The sequence below is a fragment of the Salmo salar genome, chromosome 10 (assembly GCF_965601325.2).
Source record: "Salmo salar chromosome 10, fSalSal1, whole genome shotgun sequence".
In the NCBI taxonomy this organism is placed as follows: Eukaryota; Metazoa; Chordata; class Actinopteri; order Salmoniformes; family Salmonidae; genus Salmo; species Salmo salar.
This window is the reverse complement of record NC_138300.1, coordinates 57,600,541-57,618,107: the sequence shown is the minus strand read 5'-3', so window position 1 is coordinate 57,618,107 and position 17,567 is coordinate 57,600,541. Positions and strand designations below refer to the sequence as shown.

Sequence of the window (17,567 nt, the reverse complement as noted above, 5' to 3'; positions counted from 1 at the left end):
GTGAGGAGGAGAGACAGAACAGTTAGTTAGTGAGGAGAGACAGAACAGTTAGTTTGTGAGGAGAGACAGAACAGTTAGTTATTGAGGAGAGACAAAAGTTAGTTAGTGAGGAGGAGAGACAGAACAGTTAGTTAGTGAGGAGGAGGAAGAACAGTTAGTTAGTGAGGAGAGACATAACAGTTAGTTAGTGAGGAGGAGAGACAGAACAGTTAGTTAGTTAGTGAGGAGGAGGGACAGAAAATGAGTTAGTGAGGAGGAGAGACAGAACAGTTAGTTAGTGAGGGGAGACAGAACAGTTAGTTTGTGAGGAGCGACAGAACAGTTAGTTAGTGAGGAGAGACAGAAGAGCTAGTTCGTGAGGAGAGACAGAACAGTTAGTTAGTGAGGAGGAGAGACAGAACAGTTAGTTGGTGAGGAGAGACAGAACATTTAGTTCGTGAGGAGGAGAGACAGAACAGTTAGTTAGTGATGAGAGACAGAACAGTTAGTTAGTGAGGAGGAGAGACAGAAAATGAGTTAGTGAGGAGGAGAGACAGAACAGTTAGTTAGTGAGGGGAGACAGAACAGTTAGTTTGTGAGGAGCGACAGAACAGTTAGTGAGGAGAGACAAAAAAGTTTGTTAGTGAGGAGGAGAGATAGAACAGTTAGTTAGTGAGGAGAGACAGAAGAGTTAGTTAGTGAGGAGAGACAGAACAGTTAGTTAGTGAGGAGGAGAGACAGAACAGTTAGTTGGTGAGGAGAGACAGAACATTTAGTTCGTGAGGAGGAGAGACAGAACAGTTAGTTAGTGATGAGAAACAGAACAGTTAGTTAGTGAGGAGACACAGAACAGTTAGTTAGTGAGGAGAGAGAACAGTTAGTTAGTGAGGAGAGACAGAACAGTTAGTTAGTGAGGAGAGACAGAACAGTTAGTTAGTGAGGAGAGACAGAACAGTTAGTTAGTGAGGAGAGACAGAACAGTTAGTTAGTGAGGAGATACAGAACAGTTAGTTAGTGAGGAGAAAGAACAGTTAGTTAGTGAGGAGAGACAGAACAGTTAGTTAGTGAGGAGAGACAGAAGATTTAGTTAGTGAGGAGAGACAGAACAGTTAGTTAGTGAGGAGAGACATAACAGTTAGTGAGGAGAGACATAACAGTTAGTTAGTGAGGAGAGACAGAACAATTAGTTGTGAGGAGAGACAGAACAGTTAGTTAGTGAGGAGGAGAGACAGAACAGTTAGTTAGTGAGAAGGAGAGACAGAGCAGTTAGTTAGTGAGGAGGAGAGACAGAACAGTTAGTTAGTGAGGAGAGACAGAACAGTTAGTTAATGAGGAGAGACAGAACATTTAGTTAGTGAGGAGGAGAGACAGAACAGTTAGTTAGTGAGGAGAGACAGAACAGTTAGTGAGGAGGAGAGACAGAACAGTTAGTTAGTGAGGAGAGACAGAACATTTAGTTAGTGAGGAGACACTAAAGAGTTACTTTGTGAGGAGAGACAGAACAGTTAGTTAATGAGAAGAGACAGAACAGTTAGTTAGTGAGGAGAGAGCGAACAGTTGGTTAGTGAGGAGAGAGCGAACAGTTAGTTAGTGAGGAGAGACAGAACAGTTAGTTATTGAGGAGAGACAAAAGTTAGTTAGTGAGGAGGAGAGACAGAACAGTTAGTTAATGAGGAGAGACTGAAAAGTTAGTTAGTGAGGAGAGAACAGTTAGTTAGTGAGGAGAGACAAAACAGTTAGTTAGTGAGGAGAGACAGAACAGTTAGTTAGTGAGGAGACACAGAACAGTTAGTTAGTGAGGAGAGACAACAGTTAGTTAGTGAGGAGGAGAGACAGAACAGTTAGTTAGTGAGGAGGAGAGACAGAGCAGTTAGTTAGTGAAGAGAGAGAACAGTTAGTTAGTGAGGAGAGACAGAACAATTAGTTAGTGATGAGAGACAGAACAGTTAGTTAGTGAGGAGACACAGAACAGTTAGTTAGTGAGGAGAGACAACAGTTAGTTAGTGAGGAGAGACAGAACAGTTAGTTTGTGAGGAGAGAGAACAGTTAGTTAGTGAGGAGAGACAGAACAGTTAGTAAGTGAGGAGGAGAGAGAGAACAGTTCGTTAGTTAATGAGGAGAGACAGAACAGTTAGTTAGTGAGGAGAGACATACCAGTTAGTTAGTGAGGAGGAGAGACATAACAGTTAGTTAGTGAGGAGAGACAGAACAGTTAGTTAGTGAGGAGGAGAGACAGAACAGTTAGTTGGTGAGGAGAGACAGAAAAGTTAGTTAGTGAGGAGAGACAGAACAGTTAGTTATTGAGGAGAGACAGAACAGTTAGTTAGTGAGGAGGAGAGACAGAGCAGTTAGTTAGTGAAGAGAGAGAACAGTGAGTTAGTGAGTAGAGACTGAACAGTTAGTTAGTGATGAGAGACAGAACAGTTAGTTAGTGAGGAGACACAGAACAGTTAGTTAGTGAGGAGAGAGAACAGTTAGTTAGTGAGGAGAGACAGAACAGTTAGTTAGTGAGGAGAGACAGAACAGTTAGTTAGTGAGGAGAGTCAGAACAGTCAGTTAGTGAGGAGAGACAGAACAGTTAGTTAGTGAGGAGAGACAGAACAGTTAGTTAGTGAGGAGAGACAGAACAGTTAGTTCGTGAGGAGAGACAGAACAGTTAGTTAGTGAGGAGAGACAGAACAGTTAGTTAGTGAGGAGAGACAGAACAGTTAGTTAGTGAGGAGAGACAACAGTTAGTTAGTGAGGAGAGTCAGAACAGTTAGTTAGTGAGGAGAGACAGAACAGTTAGTTAGTGAGGAGAGACAGAACATTTAGTTAGTGAGGAGGAAAGACAGAACAGTTAGTTAGTGAGGAAAGACAGAACAGTTAGTTAGTGAGGAGAGACAAAACAGTTAGTTCGTGAGGAGAGACAGAACAGTTAGTTAGTGAGGAGAGACAGAACAGTTAGTTAGTGAGGAGAGACAGAACAGTTAGTTAGTGAGGAGAGACAGAACAGTTAGTTCGTGAGGAGAGACAGAACAGTTAGTTAGTGAGGAGAGACAGAGCAGTTAGTTAGTGAGGAGAGACAGAACAGTTAGTTAGTGAGGAGAGACAACAGTTAGTTAGTGAGGGGAAAGAGAACAGTTAGTTAGTGAGGAGAGACAGAACAGTTAGTTTGTAAGGAGAGAGAACAGTTAGTTAGTGATGAGAGACAGAACATTTAGATAGTGAGGAGGAGAGACAGAACAGTTAGTTAGTGAGGAGGAGAGACAGAGCACTTAGTTAGTGAAGAGAGAGAACAGTTAGTTAGTGAGGAGAGACAGAACAGTTAGTTAGTGAGGAGAGACAGAACAGTTAGTTAGTGAGGAGAGACAGAACAGTTAGTTAGTGAGGAGAGACAGAACAGTTAGTTCGTGAGGAGAGACAGAACAGTTAGTTAGTGAGGAGAGACAGAGCAGTTAGTTAGTGAGGAGAGACAGAACAGTTAGTTAGTGAGGAGAGACAACAGTTAGTTAGTGAGGGGAAAGAGAACAGTTAGTTAGTGAGGAGAGACAGAACAGTTAGTTTGTAAGGAGAGAGAACAGTTAGTTAGTGAGGAGAGACAGAACATTTAGATAGTGAGGAGGAGAGACAGAACAGTTAGTTAGTGAGGAGGAGAGACAGAGCAGTTAGTTAGTGAAGAGAGAGAACAGTTAGTTAGTGAGGAGAGACAGAACAGTTAGTTAGTGATGTTAGAAAGAACAGTTAGATAGGAGACACAGAACAGTTAGTTAGTGAGGAGAGACAGAACAGTCAGTTAGTGAGGAGAGACAGAACAGTTAGTTAGTGAGGAGAGACAGAACAGTTAGTTAGTGAGGAGAGACAGAACAGTTAGTTAGTGAGGAGAGACAGAACAGTTAGTTTGTGAGGAGAGAGAACAGTTAGTTAGTGAGGAGAGACAGAACAGTTAGTAAGTGAGGAGGAGAGACAGAACAGTTCGTTAGTTAATGAGGAGAGACAGAACAGTTAGATATTGAGGAGAGACAGAACATTTAGTTAGTGAGGAGAGACATACCAGTTAGTTAGTGAGGAGGAGAGACATAACAGTTAGTTAGTGAGGAGAGACAGAACAGTTAGTTAGTGAGGAGGAGAGACAGAACAGTTAGTTGGTGAGGAGAGACAGAAAAGTTAGTTAGTGAGGAGAGACAGAACAGTTAGTTAGTGAGGAGACACAGAACAGTTAGTTAGTGAGGAGAGAGAACAGTTAGTTAGTGAGGAGAGACAGAACAGTTAGTTAGTGAGGAGAGACAGAACATTTAGATAGTGAGGAGGAGAGACAGAACAGTTAGTTAGTGAGGAGGAGAGACAGAGCAGTTAGTTAGTGAAGAGAGAGAACAGTTAGTTAGTGAGGAGAGACAGAACAGTTAGTTAGTGATGTTAGACAGAACAGTTAGTTAGTGAGGAGACACAGAACAGTTAGTTAGTGAGGAGAGACAGAACAGTCAGTTAGTGAGGAGAGACAGAACAGTTAGTTAGTGAGGAGAGACAGAACAGTTAGTAAGTGAGGAGGAGAGACAGAACAGTTAGTTAGTTAATGAGGAGAGACAGAACAGTTAGTTAGTTAATGAGGAGAGACAGAACAGTTAGATATTGAGGAGAGACATACCAGTTAGTTAGTGATGAGAGACAGAACAGTTAGTTAGTGAGGAGACACAGAACAGTTAGTTAGTGAGGAGAGAAAACAGTTAGTTAGTGAGGAGAGACAGAACAGTTAGTTAGTGAGGAGAGACAGAACAGTTAGTTAGTGAGGAGAGACAGAACAGTTAGTTAGTGAGGAGAGAGAACAGTTAGTTAGTGAGGAGAGACAGAACAGTTAGTTAGTGAGGAGAGACAGAACATTTAGATAGTGAGGAGGAGAGACAGAACAGTTAGTTAGTGAGGAGGAGAGACAGAGCAGTTAGTTAGTGAAGAGAGAGAACAGTTAGTTAGTGAGGAGAGACAGAACAGTTAGTTAGTGATGTTAGACAGAACAGTTAGTTAGTGAGGAGACACAGAACAGTTAGTTAGTGAGGAGAGACAGAACAGTCAGTTAGTGAGGAGAGACAGAACAGTTAGTTAGTGAGGAGAGACAGAACAGGTAGTTAGTGAGGAGAGACAGAACAGTTAGTTAGTGAGGAGAGACAGAACAGTTAGTTAGTGAGGAGAGAGAACAGTTAGTTAGTGATGAGAGACAGAACAATTAGTTTGTGTGGAGAGAGAACAGTTAGTTAGTGAGGAGAGACAACAGTTAGTTAGTGAGGAGGAGAGACAGAGCAGTTAGTTAGTGAGGAGGAGAGACAGAGCAGTTAGTTAGTGAAGAGAGAGAACAGTTAGTTAGTGAGGAGAGACAGAACAATTAGTTAGTGATGAGAGACAGAACAGTTAGTTAGTGAGGAGACACAGAACAGTTAGTTAGTGAGGGGAGAGAACAGTTAGTTAGTGAGGAGAGACAGAACAGTTAGTTAGTGAGGAGAGACAGAACAGTTAGTTAGTGAGGAGAGACAGAACAGTCAGTTAGTGAGGAGAGACAGAACAGTTAGTTAGTGAGGAGAGACAGAACAGTTAGTTAGTGAGGAGAGACAGAACAGTTAGTTCGTGAGGAGAGACAGAACAGTTAGTTAGTGAGGAGAGACAGAACAGTTAGTTAGTGAGGAGAGACAGAACAGTTAGTTAGTGAGGAGAGACAACAGTTAGTTAGTGAGGAGAGACAGAACAGTTAGTTTGTGAGGAGAGAGAACAGTTAGTTAGTGAGGAGAGACAGAACAGTTAGTAAGTGAGGAGGAGAGACAGAACAGATAGTTAGTTAATGAGGACAGACAGAACAGTTAGATATTGAGGAGAGACAGAACATTTAGTTAGTGAGGAGAGACATACCAGTTAGTTAGTGATGAGAGACAGAACAGTTAGTTAGTGAGGAGACACAGAACAGTTAGTTAGTGAGGAGAGAAAACAGTTAGTTAGTGAGGAGAGACAGAACAGTTAGTTAGTGAGGAGAGACAGAACAGTTAGTTAGTGAGGAGAGACAGAACAGTTAGTTAGTGAGGAGAGACAGAACAGTTAGTTAGTGAGGAGAGACAACAGTTAGTTAGTGAGGGGAAAGAGAACAGTTAGTTAGTGAGGAGAGACAGAACAGTTAGTTTGTAAGGAGAGAGAACAGTTAGTTAGTGAGGAGAGACAGAACATTTAGATAGTGAGGAGAGAGAACAGTTAGTTAGTGAGGAGAGACAGAACAGTTAGTTAGTGATGTTAGACAGAACAGTTAGTTAGTGAGGAGACACAGAACAGTTAGTTAGTGAGGAGAGACAGAACAGTCAGTTAGTGAGGAGAGACAGAACAGTTAGTTAGTGAGGAGAGACAGAACAGGTAGTTAGTGAGGAGAGACAGAACAGTTAGTTAGTGAGGAGAGACAGAACAGTTAGTTAGTGAGGAGAGAGAACAGTTAGTTAGTGATGAGAGACAGAACAGTTAGTTTGTGTGGAGAGAGAACAGTTAGTTAGTGAGGAGAGACAACAGTTAGTTAGTGAGGAGGAGAGACAGAACAGTTAGTTAGTGAGGAGGAGAGACAGAGCAGTTAGTTAGTGAAGAGAGAGAACAGTTAGTTAGTGATGAGAGACAGAACAATTAGTTTGTGTGGAGAGAGAACAGTTAGTTAGTGAGGAGAGACAACAGTTAGTTAGTGAGGAGGAGAGACAGAGCAGTTAGTTAGTGAGGAGGAGAGACAGAGCAGTTAGTTAGTGAAGAGAGAGAACAGTTAGTTAGTGAGGAGAGACAGAACAATTAGTTAGTGATGAGAGACAGAACAGTTAGTTAGTGAGGAGACACAGAACAGTTAGTTAGTGAGGGGAGAGAACAGTTAGTTAGTGAGGAGAGACAGAACAGTTAGTTAGTGAGGAGAGACAGAACAGTTAGTTAGTGAGGAGAGACAGAACAGTCAGTTAGTGAGGAGAGACAGAACAGTTAGTTAGTGAGGAGGAGAGACAGAACAGTTAGTTAGTTAATGAGGAGAGACAGAACAGCTAGATATTGAGGAGAGACAGAACATTTAGTTAGTGAGGAGAGACATACCAGTTAGTTAGTGATGAGAGACAGAACAGTTAGTTAGTGAGGAGACACAGAACAGTTAGTTAGTGAGGAGAGAAAACAGTTAGTTAGTGAGGAGAGACAGAACAGTTAGTTAGTGAGGAGAGACAGAACAGTTAGTTAGTGAGGAGACACAGAACAGTTAGTTAGTGAGGAGAGAGAACAGTTAGTTAGTGAGGAGAGACAGAACAGTTAGTTAGTGAGGAGAGACAGAACATTTAGATAGTGAGGAGGAGAGACAGAACAGTTAGTTAGTGAGGAGGAGAGACAGAGCAGTTAGTTAGTGAAGAGAGAGAACAGTTAGTTAGTGAGGAGAGACAGAACAGTTAGTTAGTGATGTTAGACAGAACAGTTAGTTAGTGAGGAGACACAGAACAGTTAGTTAGTGAGGAGAGACAGAACAGTCAGTTAGTGAGGAGAGACAGAACAGTTAGTTAGTGAGGAGAGACAGAACAGGTAGTTAGTGAGGAGAGACAGAACAGTTAGTTAGTGAGGAGAGACAGAACAGTTAGTTAGTGAGGAGAGAGAACAGTTAGTTAGTGATGAGAGACAGAACAATTAGTTTGTGTGGAGAGAGAACAGTTAGTTAGTGAGGAGAGACAACAGTTAGTTAGTGAGGAGGAGAGACAGAGCAGTTAGTTAGTGAGGAGGAGAGACAGAGCAGTTAGTTAGTGAAGAGAGAGAACAGTTAGTTAGTGAGGAGAGACAGAACAATTAGTTAGTGATGAGAGACAGAACAGTTAGTTAGTGAGGAGACACAGAACAGTTAGTTAGTGAGGGGAGAGAACAGTTAGTTAGTGAGGAGAGACAGAACAGTTAGTTAGTGAGGAGAGACAGAACAGTTAGTTAGTGAGGAGAGACAGAACAGTCAGTTAGTGAGGAGAGACAGAACAGTTAGTTAGTGAGGAGAGACAGAACAGTTAGTTAGTGAGGAGAGACAGAACAGTTAGTTCGTGAGGAGAGACAGAACAGTTAGTTAGTGAGGAGAGACAGAACAGTTAGTTAGTGAGGAGAGACAGAACAGTTAGTTAGTGAGGAGAGACAACAGTTAGTTAGTGAGGAGAGACAGAACAGTTAGTTTGTGAGGAGAGAGAACAGTTAGTTAGTGAGGAGAGACAGAACAGTTAGTAAGTGAGGAGGAGAGACAGAACAGTTAGTTAGTTAATGAGGAGAGACAGAACAGTTAGATATTGAGGAGAGACAGAACATTTAGTTAGTGAGGAGAGACATACCAGTTAGTTAGTGATGAGAGACAGAACAGTTAGTTAGTGAGGAGACACAGAACAGTTAGTTAGTGAGGAGAGAAAACAGTTAGTTAGTGAGGAGAGACAGAACAGTTAGTTAGTGAGGAGAGACAGAACAGTTAGTTAGTGAGGAGAGACAGAACAGTTAGTTAGTGAGGAGAGACAGAACAGTTAGTTAGTGAAGAGAGACAGAACAGTTAGTTAGTGAGGAGAGACAGAACAGTTAGTTAGTGAGGAGAGACAACAGTTAGTTAGTGAGGAGAGACAGAACAGTTAGTAAGTGAGGAGGAGAGACAGAACAGATAGTTAGTTAATGAGGACAGACAGAACAGTTAGATATTGAGGAGAGACAGAACATTTAGTTAGTGAGGAGAGACATACCAGTTAGTTAGTGATGAGAGACAGAACAGTTAGTTAGTGAGGAGACACAGAACAGTTAGTTAGTGAGGAGAGAAAACAGTTAGTTAGTGAGGAGAGACAGAACAGTTAGTTAGTGAGGAGAGACAGAACAGTTAGTTAGTGAGGAGAGACAGAACAGTTAGTTAGTGAGGAGAGACAGAACAGTTAGTTAGTGAGGAGAGACAACAGTTAGTTAGTGAGGGGAAAGAGAACAGTTAGTTAGTGAGGAGAGACAGAACAGTTAGTTTGTAAGGAGAGAGAACAGTTAGTTAGTGAGGAGAGACAGAACATTTAGATAGTGAGGAGAGAGAACAGTTAGTTAGTGAGGAGAGACAGAACAGTTAGTTAGTGATGTTAGACAGAACAGTTAGTTAGTGAGGAGACACAGAACAGTTAGTTAGTGAGGAGAGACAGAACAGTCAGTTAGTGAGGAGAGACAGAACAGTTAGTTAGTGAGGAGAGACAGAACAGGTAGTTAGTGAGGAGAGACAGAACAGTTAGTTAGTGAGGAGAGACAGAACAGTTAGTTAGTGAGGAGAGAGAACAGTTAGTTAGTGATGAGAGACAGAACAGTTAGTTTGTGTGGAGAGAGAACAGTTAGTTAGTGAGGAGAGACAACAGTTAGTTAGTGAGGAGGAGAGACAGAACAGTTAGTTAGTGAGGAGGAGAGACAGAGCAGTTAGTTAGTGAAGAGAGAGAACAGTTAGTTAGTGATGAGAGACAGAACAATTAGTTTGTGTGGAGAGAGAACAGTTAGTTAGTGAGGAGAGACAACAGTTAGTTAGTGAGGAGGAGAGACAGAGCAGTTAGTTAGTGAGGAGGAGAGACAGAGCAGTTAGTTAGTGAAGAGAGAGAACAGTTAGTTAGTGAGGAGAGACAGAACAATTAGTTAGTGATGAGAGACAGAACAGTTAGTTAGTGAGGAGACACAGAACAGTTAGTTAGTGAGGGGAGAGAACAGTTAGTTAGTGAGGAGAGACAGAACAGTTAGTTAGTGAGGAGAGACAGAACAGTTAGTTAGTGAGGAGAGACAGAACAGTCAGTTAGTGAGGAGAGACAGAACAGTTAGTTAGTGAGGAGGAGAGACAGAACAGTTAGTTAGTTAATGAGGAGAGACAGAACAGCTAGATATTGAGGAGAGACAGAACATTTAGTTAGTGAGGAGAGACATACCAGTTAGTTAGTGATGAGAGACAGAACAGTTAGTTAGTGAGGAGACACAGAACAGTTAGTTAGTGAGGAGAGAAAACAGTTAGTTAGTGAGGAGAGACAGAACAGTTAGTTAGTGAGGAGAGACAGAACAGTTAGTTAGTGAGGAGACACAGAACAGTTAGTTAGTGAGGAGAGAGAACAGTTAGTTAGTGAGGAGAGACAGAACAGTTAGTTAGTGAGGAGAGACAGAACATTTAGATAGTGAGGAGGAGAGACAGAACAGTTAGTTAGTGAGGAGGAGAGACAGAGCAGTTAGTTAGTGAAGAGAGAGAACAGTTAGTTAGTGAGGAGAGACAGAACAGTTAGTTAGTGAGGAGACACAGAACAGTTAGTTAGTGAGGAGAGACAGAACAGTCAGTTAGTGAGGAGAGACAGAACAGTTAGTTAGTGAGGAGAGACAGAACAGGTAGTTAGTGAGGAGAGACAGAACAGTTAGTTAGTGAGGAGAGACAGAACAGTTAGTTAGTGAGGAGAGAGAACAGTTAGTTAGTGATGAGAGACAGAACAATTAGTTTGTGTGGAGAGAGAACAGTTAGTTAGTGAGGAGAGACAACAGTTAGTTAGTGAGGAGGAGAGACAGAGCAGTTAGTTAGTGAGGAGGAGAGACAGAGCAGTTAGTTAGTGAAGAGAGAGAACAGTTAGTTAGTGAGGAGAGACAGAACAATTAGTTAGTGATGAGAGACAGAACAGTTAGTTAGTGAGGAGACACAGAACAGTTAGTTAGTGAGGGGAGAGAACAGTTAGTTAGTGAGGAGAGACAGAACAGTTAGTTAGTGAGGAGAGACAGAACAGTTAGTTAGTGAGGAGAGACAGAACAGTCAGTTAGTGAGGAGAGACAGAACAGTTAGTTAGTGAGGAGAGACAGAACAGTTAGTTAGTGAGGAGAGACAGAACAGTTAGTTCGTGAGGAGAGACAGAACAGTTAGTTAGTGAGGAGAGACAGAACAGTTAGTTAGTGAGGAGAGACAACAGTTAGTTAGTGAGGAGAGACAGAACAGTTAGTTAGTGAAGAGAGACAGAACAGTTAGTTAGTGAGGAGAGACAGAACAGTTAGTTAGTGAGGAGAGACAACAGTTAGTTAGTGAGGAGAGACAGAACAGTTAGTAAGTGAGGAGGAGAGACAGAACAGATAGTTAGTTAATGAGGACAGACAGAACAGTTAGATATTGAGGAGAGACAGAACATTTAGTTAGTGAGGAGAGACATACCAGTTAGTTAGTGATGAGAGACAGAACAGTTAGTTAGTGAGGAGAAACAGAACAGTTAGTTAGTGAGGAGAGAAAACAGTTAGTTAGTGAGGAGAGACAGAACAGTTAGTTAGTGAGGAGAGACAGAACAGTTAGTTAGTGAGGAGAGACAGAACAGTTAGTTAGTGAAGAGAGACAGAACAGTTAGTTCGTGAGGAGAGACAGAACAGTTAGTTCGTGAGGAGAGACAGAACAGTTAGTTAGTGAGGAGAGACAGAACAGTTAGTTAGTGAGGAGAGACAGAACAGTTAGTTAGTGAGGAGAGACATAACAGTTAGTTAGTGAGGAGAGACAACAGTTAGTTAGCGAGGAGAGACAGAACAGTTCGTTTGTGAGGAGAGAGAACAGTTAGTTAGTGAGGAGAGACAGAACAGTTAGTTAGTGAGGAGAGACAGAAGAGTTAGTTAGTGAGGAGAGACAGAACAGTTAGTTAGTGAGGAGAGACATAACAGTTAGTTAGTGAGGAGAGAGAACAGTTAGTTAGTGAGGAGAGACAGAACAATTAGTTAGTTAGGAGGAGAGACAGATCAGTTAGTTAGTGAGAAGGAGAGACAGAACAGTTAGTTAGTGAGGATGAGAGACAGAACAGTTAGTTAGTGAGGGGAGGAAGAACAGTTAGTTAGTGTGTAGAGACAGAACAGTTAGTTAGTGAGGAGGAGAGACAGAACAGTTAGTTAGTGAGGAGAGACAGAACAGTTAGTTAGTGAGGGGAGGAAGAACAGTTAGTTAGTGAGGAGAGAAAACAGTTAGTTAGTGAGGAGAGACAGAACAGTTAGTTAGTGAGGAGAGACATAACAGTTAGTTAGTGAGGAGGAGAGACAGAACAGTTAGTTAGTGATGAGAGACAGAACAGTTAGTTAGTGATGAGAGACATAACAGTTAGTTAGTTAGTTAGTTAGGAGAGACAGAACAGTTAGTTAGTGAGGAGAGACATAACAGTTAGTTAGTTAGGAGGAGGGACAGAACAGTTAGTTAGTGATGAGAGACAGAACAGTTAGTTAGTGAGGGGAGACAGAACAGTTAGTTAGTGAGGAGCGACAGAACAGTTAGTGAGGAGAGACAGAACAGTTAGTTAGTGAGGAGGAGAGATAGAACAGTTAGTTAGTGAGGAGAGACAGAACAGTTAGTTAGTGAGGAGAGACAGAACAATTAGTTAGTGAGGAGAGACAACAGTTAGTTAGTGAGGAGAGACAGAACAGTTAGTTAGTGAGGAGAGACATAACAGTTAGTTAGTGAGGAGGAGAGACAGAACAGTTAGTTAGTGAGGAGGAGAGACAGAACAGTTAGTTAGTTAGTGAGGAGGAGGGACAGAACAGTTAGTTAGTTATGAGATACAGAACAGTTAGTTAGTGAGGAGGAGAGACAGAAAATTAGTTAGTGAGGAGGAGAGACAGAACAGTTAGTTAGTTAGTGAGGAGGAGGGACAGAACAGTTAGTTAGTGATGAGAGACATAACAGTTAGTTAGTGAGGAGGACAGATAGAACAGTTAGTTAGTGATGAGAGACATAACAGTTAGTTAGTGAGGAGAGACAGAACAGTTAGTTAGTGAGGAGAGACATAACAGTTAGTTAGTTAGGAGGAGGGACAGAACAGTTAGTTAGTGATGAGAGACAGAACAGTTAGTTAGTGAGGGGAGACAGAACAGTTAGTTAGTGCGGAGTGACAGAACAGTTAGTGAGGAGAGACAGAACAGCTAGTTAGTGAGGAGGAGAGACAGAACAGTTAGTTAGTGAGGAGAGACAGAACAATTAGTTAGTGAGGACAGACAACAGTTAGTTAGTGAGGAGAGATAGAACAGTTAGTTAGTGAGGAGGAGAGTCAGAACAGTTAGTTAGTGAGGAGGAGAGTCAGAACAGTTAGTTAGTGAGGAGAGACTGAACAGTTAGTTCGTTTTGGGAGGAAGAACAGTTAGTTAGTGAGGAGAGAGAACAGTTAGTTAGTGAGGAGAGACAGAACAGTTAGTTAGTGAGGAGGAGAGACAGAACAGTTAGTTAGTTAATGAGGAGAGACAGAACAGTTAGTTATTGAGGAGAGACAGAACATTTAGTTAGTGAGGAGAGACATACCAGTTAGTTAGTGAGGAGGAGAGACATAACAGTTAGTTAGTGAGGAGAGACAGAACAGTTAGTTAGTGAGGAGGAGAGACAGAACAGTTAGTTGGTGAGGAGAGACAGAAAAGTTAATTAGTGAGGAGAGACAGAACAGTTAGTTATTGAGGAGAGACAGAACAGTTAGTTAGTGAGGAGAGACAGAACATTTAGTTAGTGAGGAGGAGAGACAGAACAGTTAGTTAGTGAGGAGAGACAGAACAGTTAGTTAGTGAGGAGAGACAGAACAGTTAGTTAGTGAGGAGAGACAGAACAATTAGTTAGTGAGGAGAGACAGAACAGTTAGTTAGTGAGGAGAGACAGAACAGTTAGTTAGTGAGGAGGAGAGAACAGTTAGTTAGTGAGGAGAGAGAACAGTTAGTTAGTGATGAGAGACAGAACAGTTAGTTAGTGAGGAGAGACAGAACAGTTAGTTAGTGAGGAGAGACAGAACAGTTAGTTAGTGAGGAGAGACAGAACAGTTAGTTAGTGAGGAGAGACAGAACAGTTAGTAAGTGAGGAGAGACAACAGTTAGTTAGTGAGGAGGAGAGACAGAACAGTTAGTTAGTGAGGAGAGACAGAACAGTTAGTTAGTGAGGAGAGAGAACAGTTAGTTACTGTGTTAGTTTTTGTTAGTTTTTGAGAAGGACAGATTGATGCAAGAGGTTGATGTTTGTTTCATTCAACATTCTTCTCTCAGAACCATTTTCCCTTTAGAAAAGGCCTTATCAAATCAAAATGAATTGCATTTAACAAAGTCCGAACACACTTTACGGAAAGGAAAAAATGTAGAATAGTAATTATTAATAAATGTCCCTCCTCGATCTTACCTGAGTCGTTGCAGCCACCCACCTCCACCTGTGCATTGTCGATCCGGAACACCCATCTCCCGGGGCAACCCACGTTGGTGGTTCCCTCCAAATCCACCATGTCATCAGTACGAGACCCGGGGATGTTAAAGTAACGTTTCCCGTCGCCAGCGTTAAAACCTGCCTAGGAGGAGAGACACAGTTTAGAGTGACTGTGAGGAGACCACACTTAATCTGTATTTTTACCTCCCTTTGTTGTCCACCAGTTTTAACCAGGGCCCATAATATTACGGTAAATTCTCGATGGCTAGCCAATGGCATGTTGTCTGAGAATTTTAATTCCATCTGAAACTGCAATCTCTCAAATCTCCCAGTCCCCAACAGGTCCACATCCTTTTGAAGAGTTCTATCGTTTTCTCATGGGCACATTAAAATCAAATGAAATCGAGCCGAATACAGCTGGTGTTGACCTTACTTCTCAACATTGCAGAGTTTAAATATAAAACATAAAATAATCTCAGCAAAAAAATAAGCTTCCCTTTTTCAGGACCCTGTCTTTCAAAGATAATTCGTAAAAATCCAAATAACTTCACAGATCTTCTTTGTAAAGGGTTTAACCACTGTTTCCCATGCTTGTTCAATGAACCATAATCAATTAATGAACATGCACCTGTGGAACGGTCGTTAAGACACTAACAGCTTACAGACGGTAGGCAATTAAGGTCCCAGTTATGAAAACTTAGGACACTAAAGAGGCCTTTCTACTGACTCACCAAAAGAAAGATGCCCAGGGTCATGCAAGGAGGCATGAGAACAGCAGATGTGGCCAGGGCAATAAATTGCAATGTTCGTACTGTAAGATGACTAAGACAGCGCTACAGGGAGACAGGACGGACAGCTGATCGTCCTCGCAGTGGCAGACCACGTGTAACAACACCTGCACAGGATCAGTACATCCGAACATCACACCTGCAGGACAGGTACAGGATGGCAACAACAACTGCCCGAGTTACACCAGGAATGCACAATCCCAGGCATCACTGGCAACAATGTCGCCTATGGGCACAAACCCACCGTCACAAAAAGTGCTCTTCACTGACGAGTCACGGTTTTGTCTCACCAGGTGTGATGGTCAGATTCGCGTTTATCATTGAAGGAATGAGCGTTACACCGAGGCCTGTACTCTGGAGCGCGATCGATTTGGAGGTGGAGGGTCCATCATGGTCTGGGGCAGTGTGTCACAGCATCATCGGACTGAGCTTGTTGTCATTGCAGGCAATCTCAACCCCCGAGCGTTACAGGGAACACATCCTCCTCCCTCATGTGGTACCCTTCCTGCAGGCTCATCCTGACATGACCCTCCAGCATGACAATGCAACCTGCCATACAGCTCGTTCTGTGAGTGATTTCCTGCAAGACAGGAATGTCAGTGTTCTGCCATGGCCAGCGTAGAGCCCGGATCTCAATCCCAGTGAGCACGTCTGTGACCTGTTGGATTGGTGGGTGAGGACTAGGGCCATTCCCCACAGAAATGTCCAGGAACTTACAGGTGCCTTGGTGGAAGAGTGGGGTAACATCTCACAGCAAGAACTGGCAAATCTAGTGCAGTCCATGAGGAGGAGATGCAGTACTTAATGTAGCTGGTGGACACACCAGATACTGACTGTTACTTTTGATTTTGACCCCCCCCCCCCCCCCCCCCACACCTTTGTTCAGGGACACATTATTCCATTTATGTTAGTCACATGTCTGTGGAACTTGATCAGTTTATGTCTCAGTTGTTGAATCTGCTAAGTTTGCTGAAAATAAACGCAGTTGACAGTGAGAGGATGTTTTTTTTTTGTTGCTGAGTTTAGTAACACAGGAATGGAGTACCAGTACCAGATCAATGTGGAGCTATATACAGGGAGTACCAGATCAATGTGTAGCTATATACAGGGAGTACCAGATCAATGTGGAGCGGTACAAGGTATTTGAGGTAGATATGTACATGAAGGCAGGTGTCGTGTCTTTGGGGTACCATTAAACGGAAGATATGTTTATCAATTAGCTCCCTGTAATTATTATCACGCGATTAAACTGATTAATCGTTTAATTGTAATTAACTAGGAGATCGGGGCACCAAGGAGAATATTCAGATTACAAAGATATAATTTTCCTAATATAACTTTCCTGTACTATAATATTATATTCTATTATAGTATAGGCAGATTATCTTCTAGTTTAATTGGTGTATTTTACCTCTAGTCCAGTCTCATTCCAAACGTCGTAAATTGTTGTATCTGCACGAACCCAGTCTTTACTAAAGTCATCCATACATCAATTGTCTTAAAATCATTTATTTACTACACTAAGTAATTAACAGAAAAACATACAAACAGTCATTATCGTCACAAAGGATTGGTATCGGAATGTGCCCTACTGGCTAAACAGGCAGGTCGGCCTGTTGAACAATGGATCATAAAAGGTCGGCTGAGAAGTTACACAGGGTTCATTAATATTTACAATTGACAATTGAAGGCTCACTCATTCGGGAACAATTGCAATCAATATATATTTACGCTCAGTGTGTCGTTCTGATTCTTGTTGGAGAGTAGTTCTGTTGGGGAGTTTTGTCCGCCTTCTCTCTCTCTCTCTCTCGGTTAGAATGGATCTTTCAGAGCGACATTCATTAATGTCGTCATCGAATGGTTGGTTCGTTGGTCTTCGCGTTCAATGATATAATTTACTTAGCTGCAGACTAATAATTAATATCAAAGACTTGTTCTTATTCTGTCAGTATCGATAGTCTAAAAGTTAACCACGTGGTATGGTTCACTTTCAGTAGAGGAATTGGAAGGTAAAACCTATTAGCCAACGGAGTGTAGGCCTGGTCTGGGGAAATGTAAATCGGGGGGTGTTTTATAGTGCCGATAGAACAGCTTGTCAAATGACGCCTGGTCCGGTATGGTTCCCTGGGGCGTGCCTATGACTGAGTTAGATTTGGTTACAGAAATACAATTCTATCACATTACATCAGTACATAGCATCTCAATGTCTTACAAAAGCTTTATCCTTATTAATACATTCCATACACCCATATGAAGCAAGTCTTAAACTGAGTCTATTATATAAACAGTTTTATGGTAATATGGCTATATTGTCTCTTCTGAGTATCACAAAATGGTACCAAGCGGATCAGTTCGTAGCTGGATTCTTCACCAATCTTCCATACCTTCTCCAGAACACAAAATGTCGCTTGGCTCTCCAATTCTGTGAGTTGGAAGAATTTCCTGTGTCTCTCTATGGGCCATGTGGCCAGAGACTCTCCTGGAATTTTAGAGTTTTTACGACCCTTTACACACAGGGTCGATTGGGTGCAAAAGGGAGGGGTCAACTGTCCTCCCTGTACCAAAAGAGGCCAACGTCATGACACAGGGTAAAGTGACTAGGCATCAGGATAGATAATAATAAGGTATTTGAGGTAGATGTGTACATGAAGGCCAGGGTAAAGTGACTAGACATCAGGATA

General features: G+C 42.1%; 1 protein-coding gene across 1 annotated transcript in view; it reads right to left on the bottom strand.

Moving 5' to 3' along the window:
- LOC145858591 (sushi, nidogen and EGF-like domain-containing protein 1) overlaps positions 1 to 17,567 on the bottom strand; it is a 100,240-nt gene that overhangs the window by 59,789 nt on the left and 22,884 nt on the right. Inside the window, exon 4 of the mRNA XM_082957101.1 lies at positions 14,078 to 14,240. Coding sequence (XP_082813227.1) covers positions 14,078 to 14,240 — 163 coding nt within the window. The remainder of the gene's footprint in view (positions 1 to 14,077; positions 14,241 to 17,567) is intronic.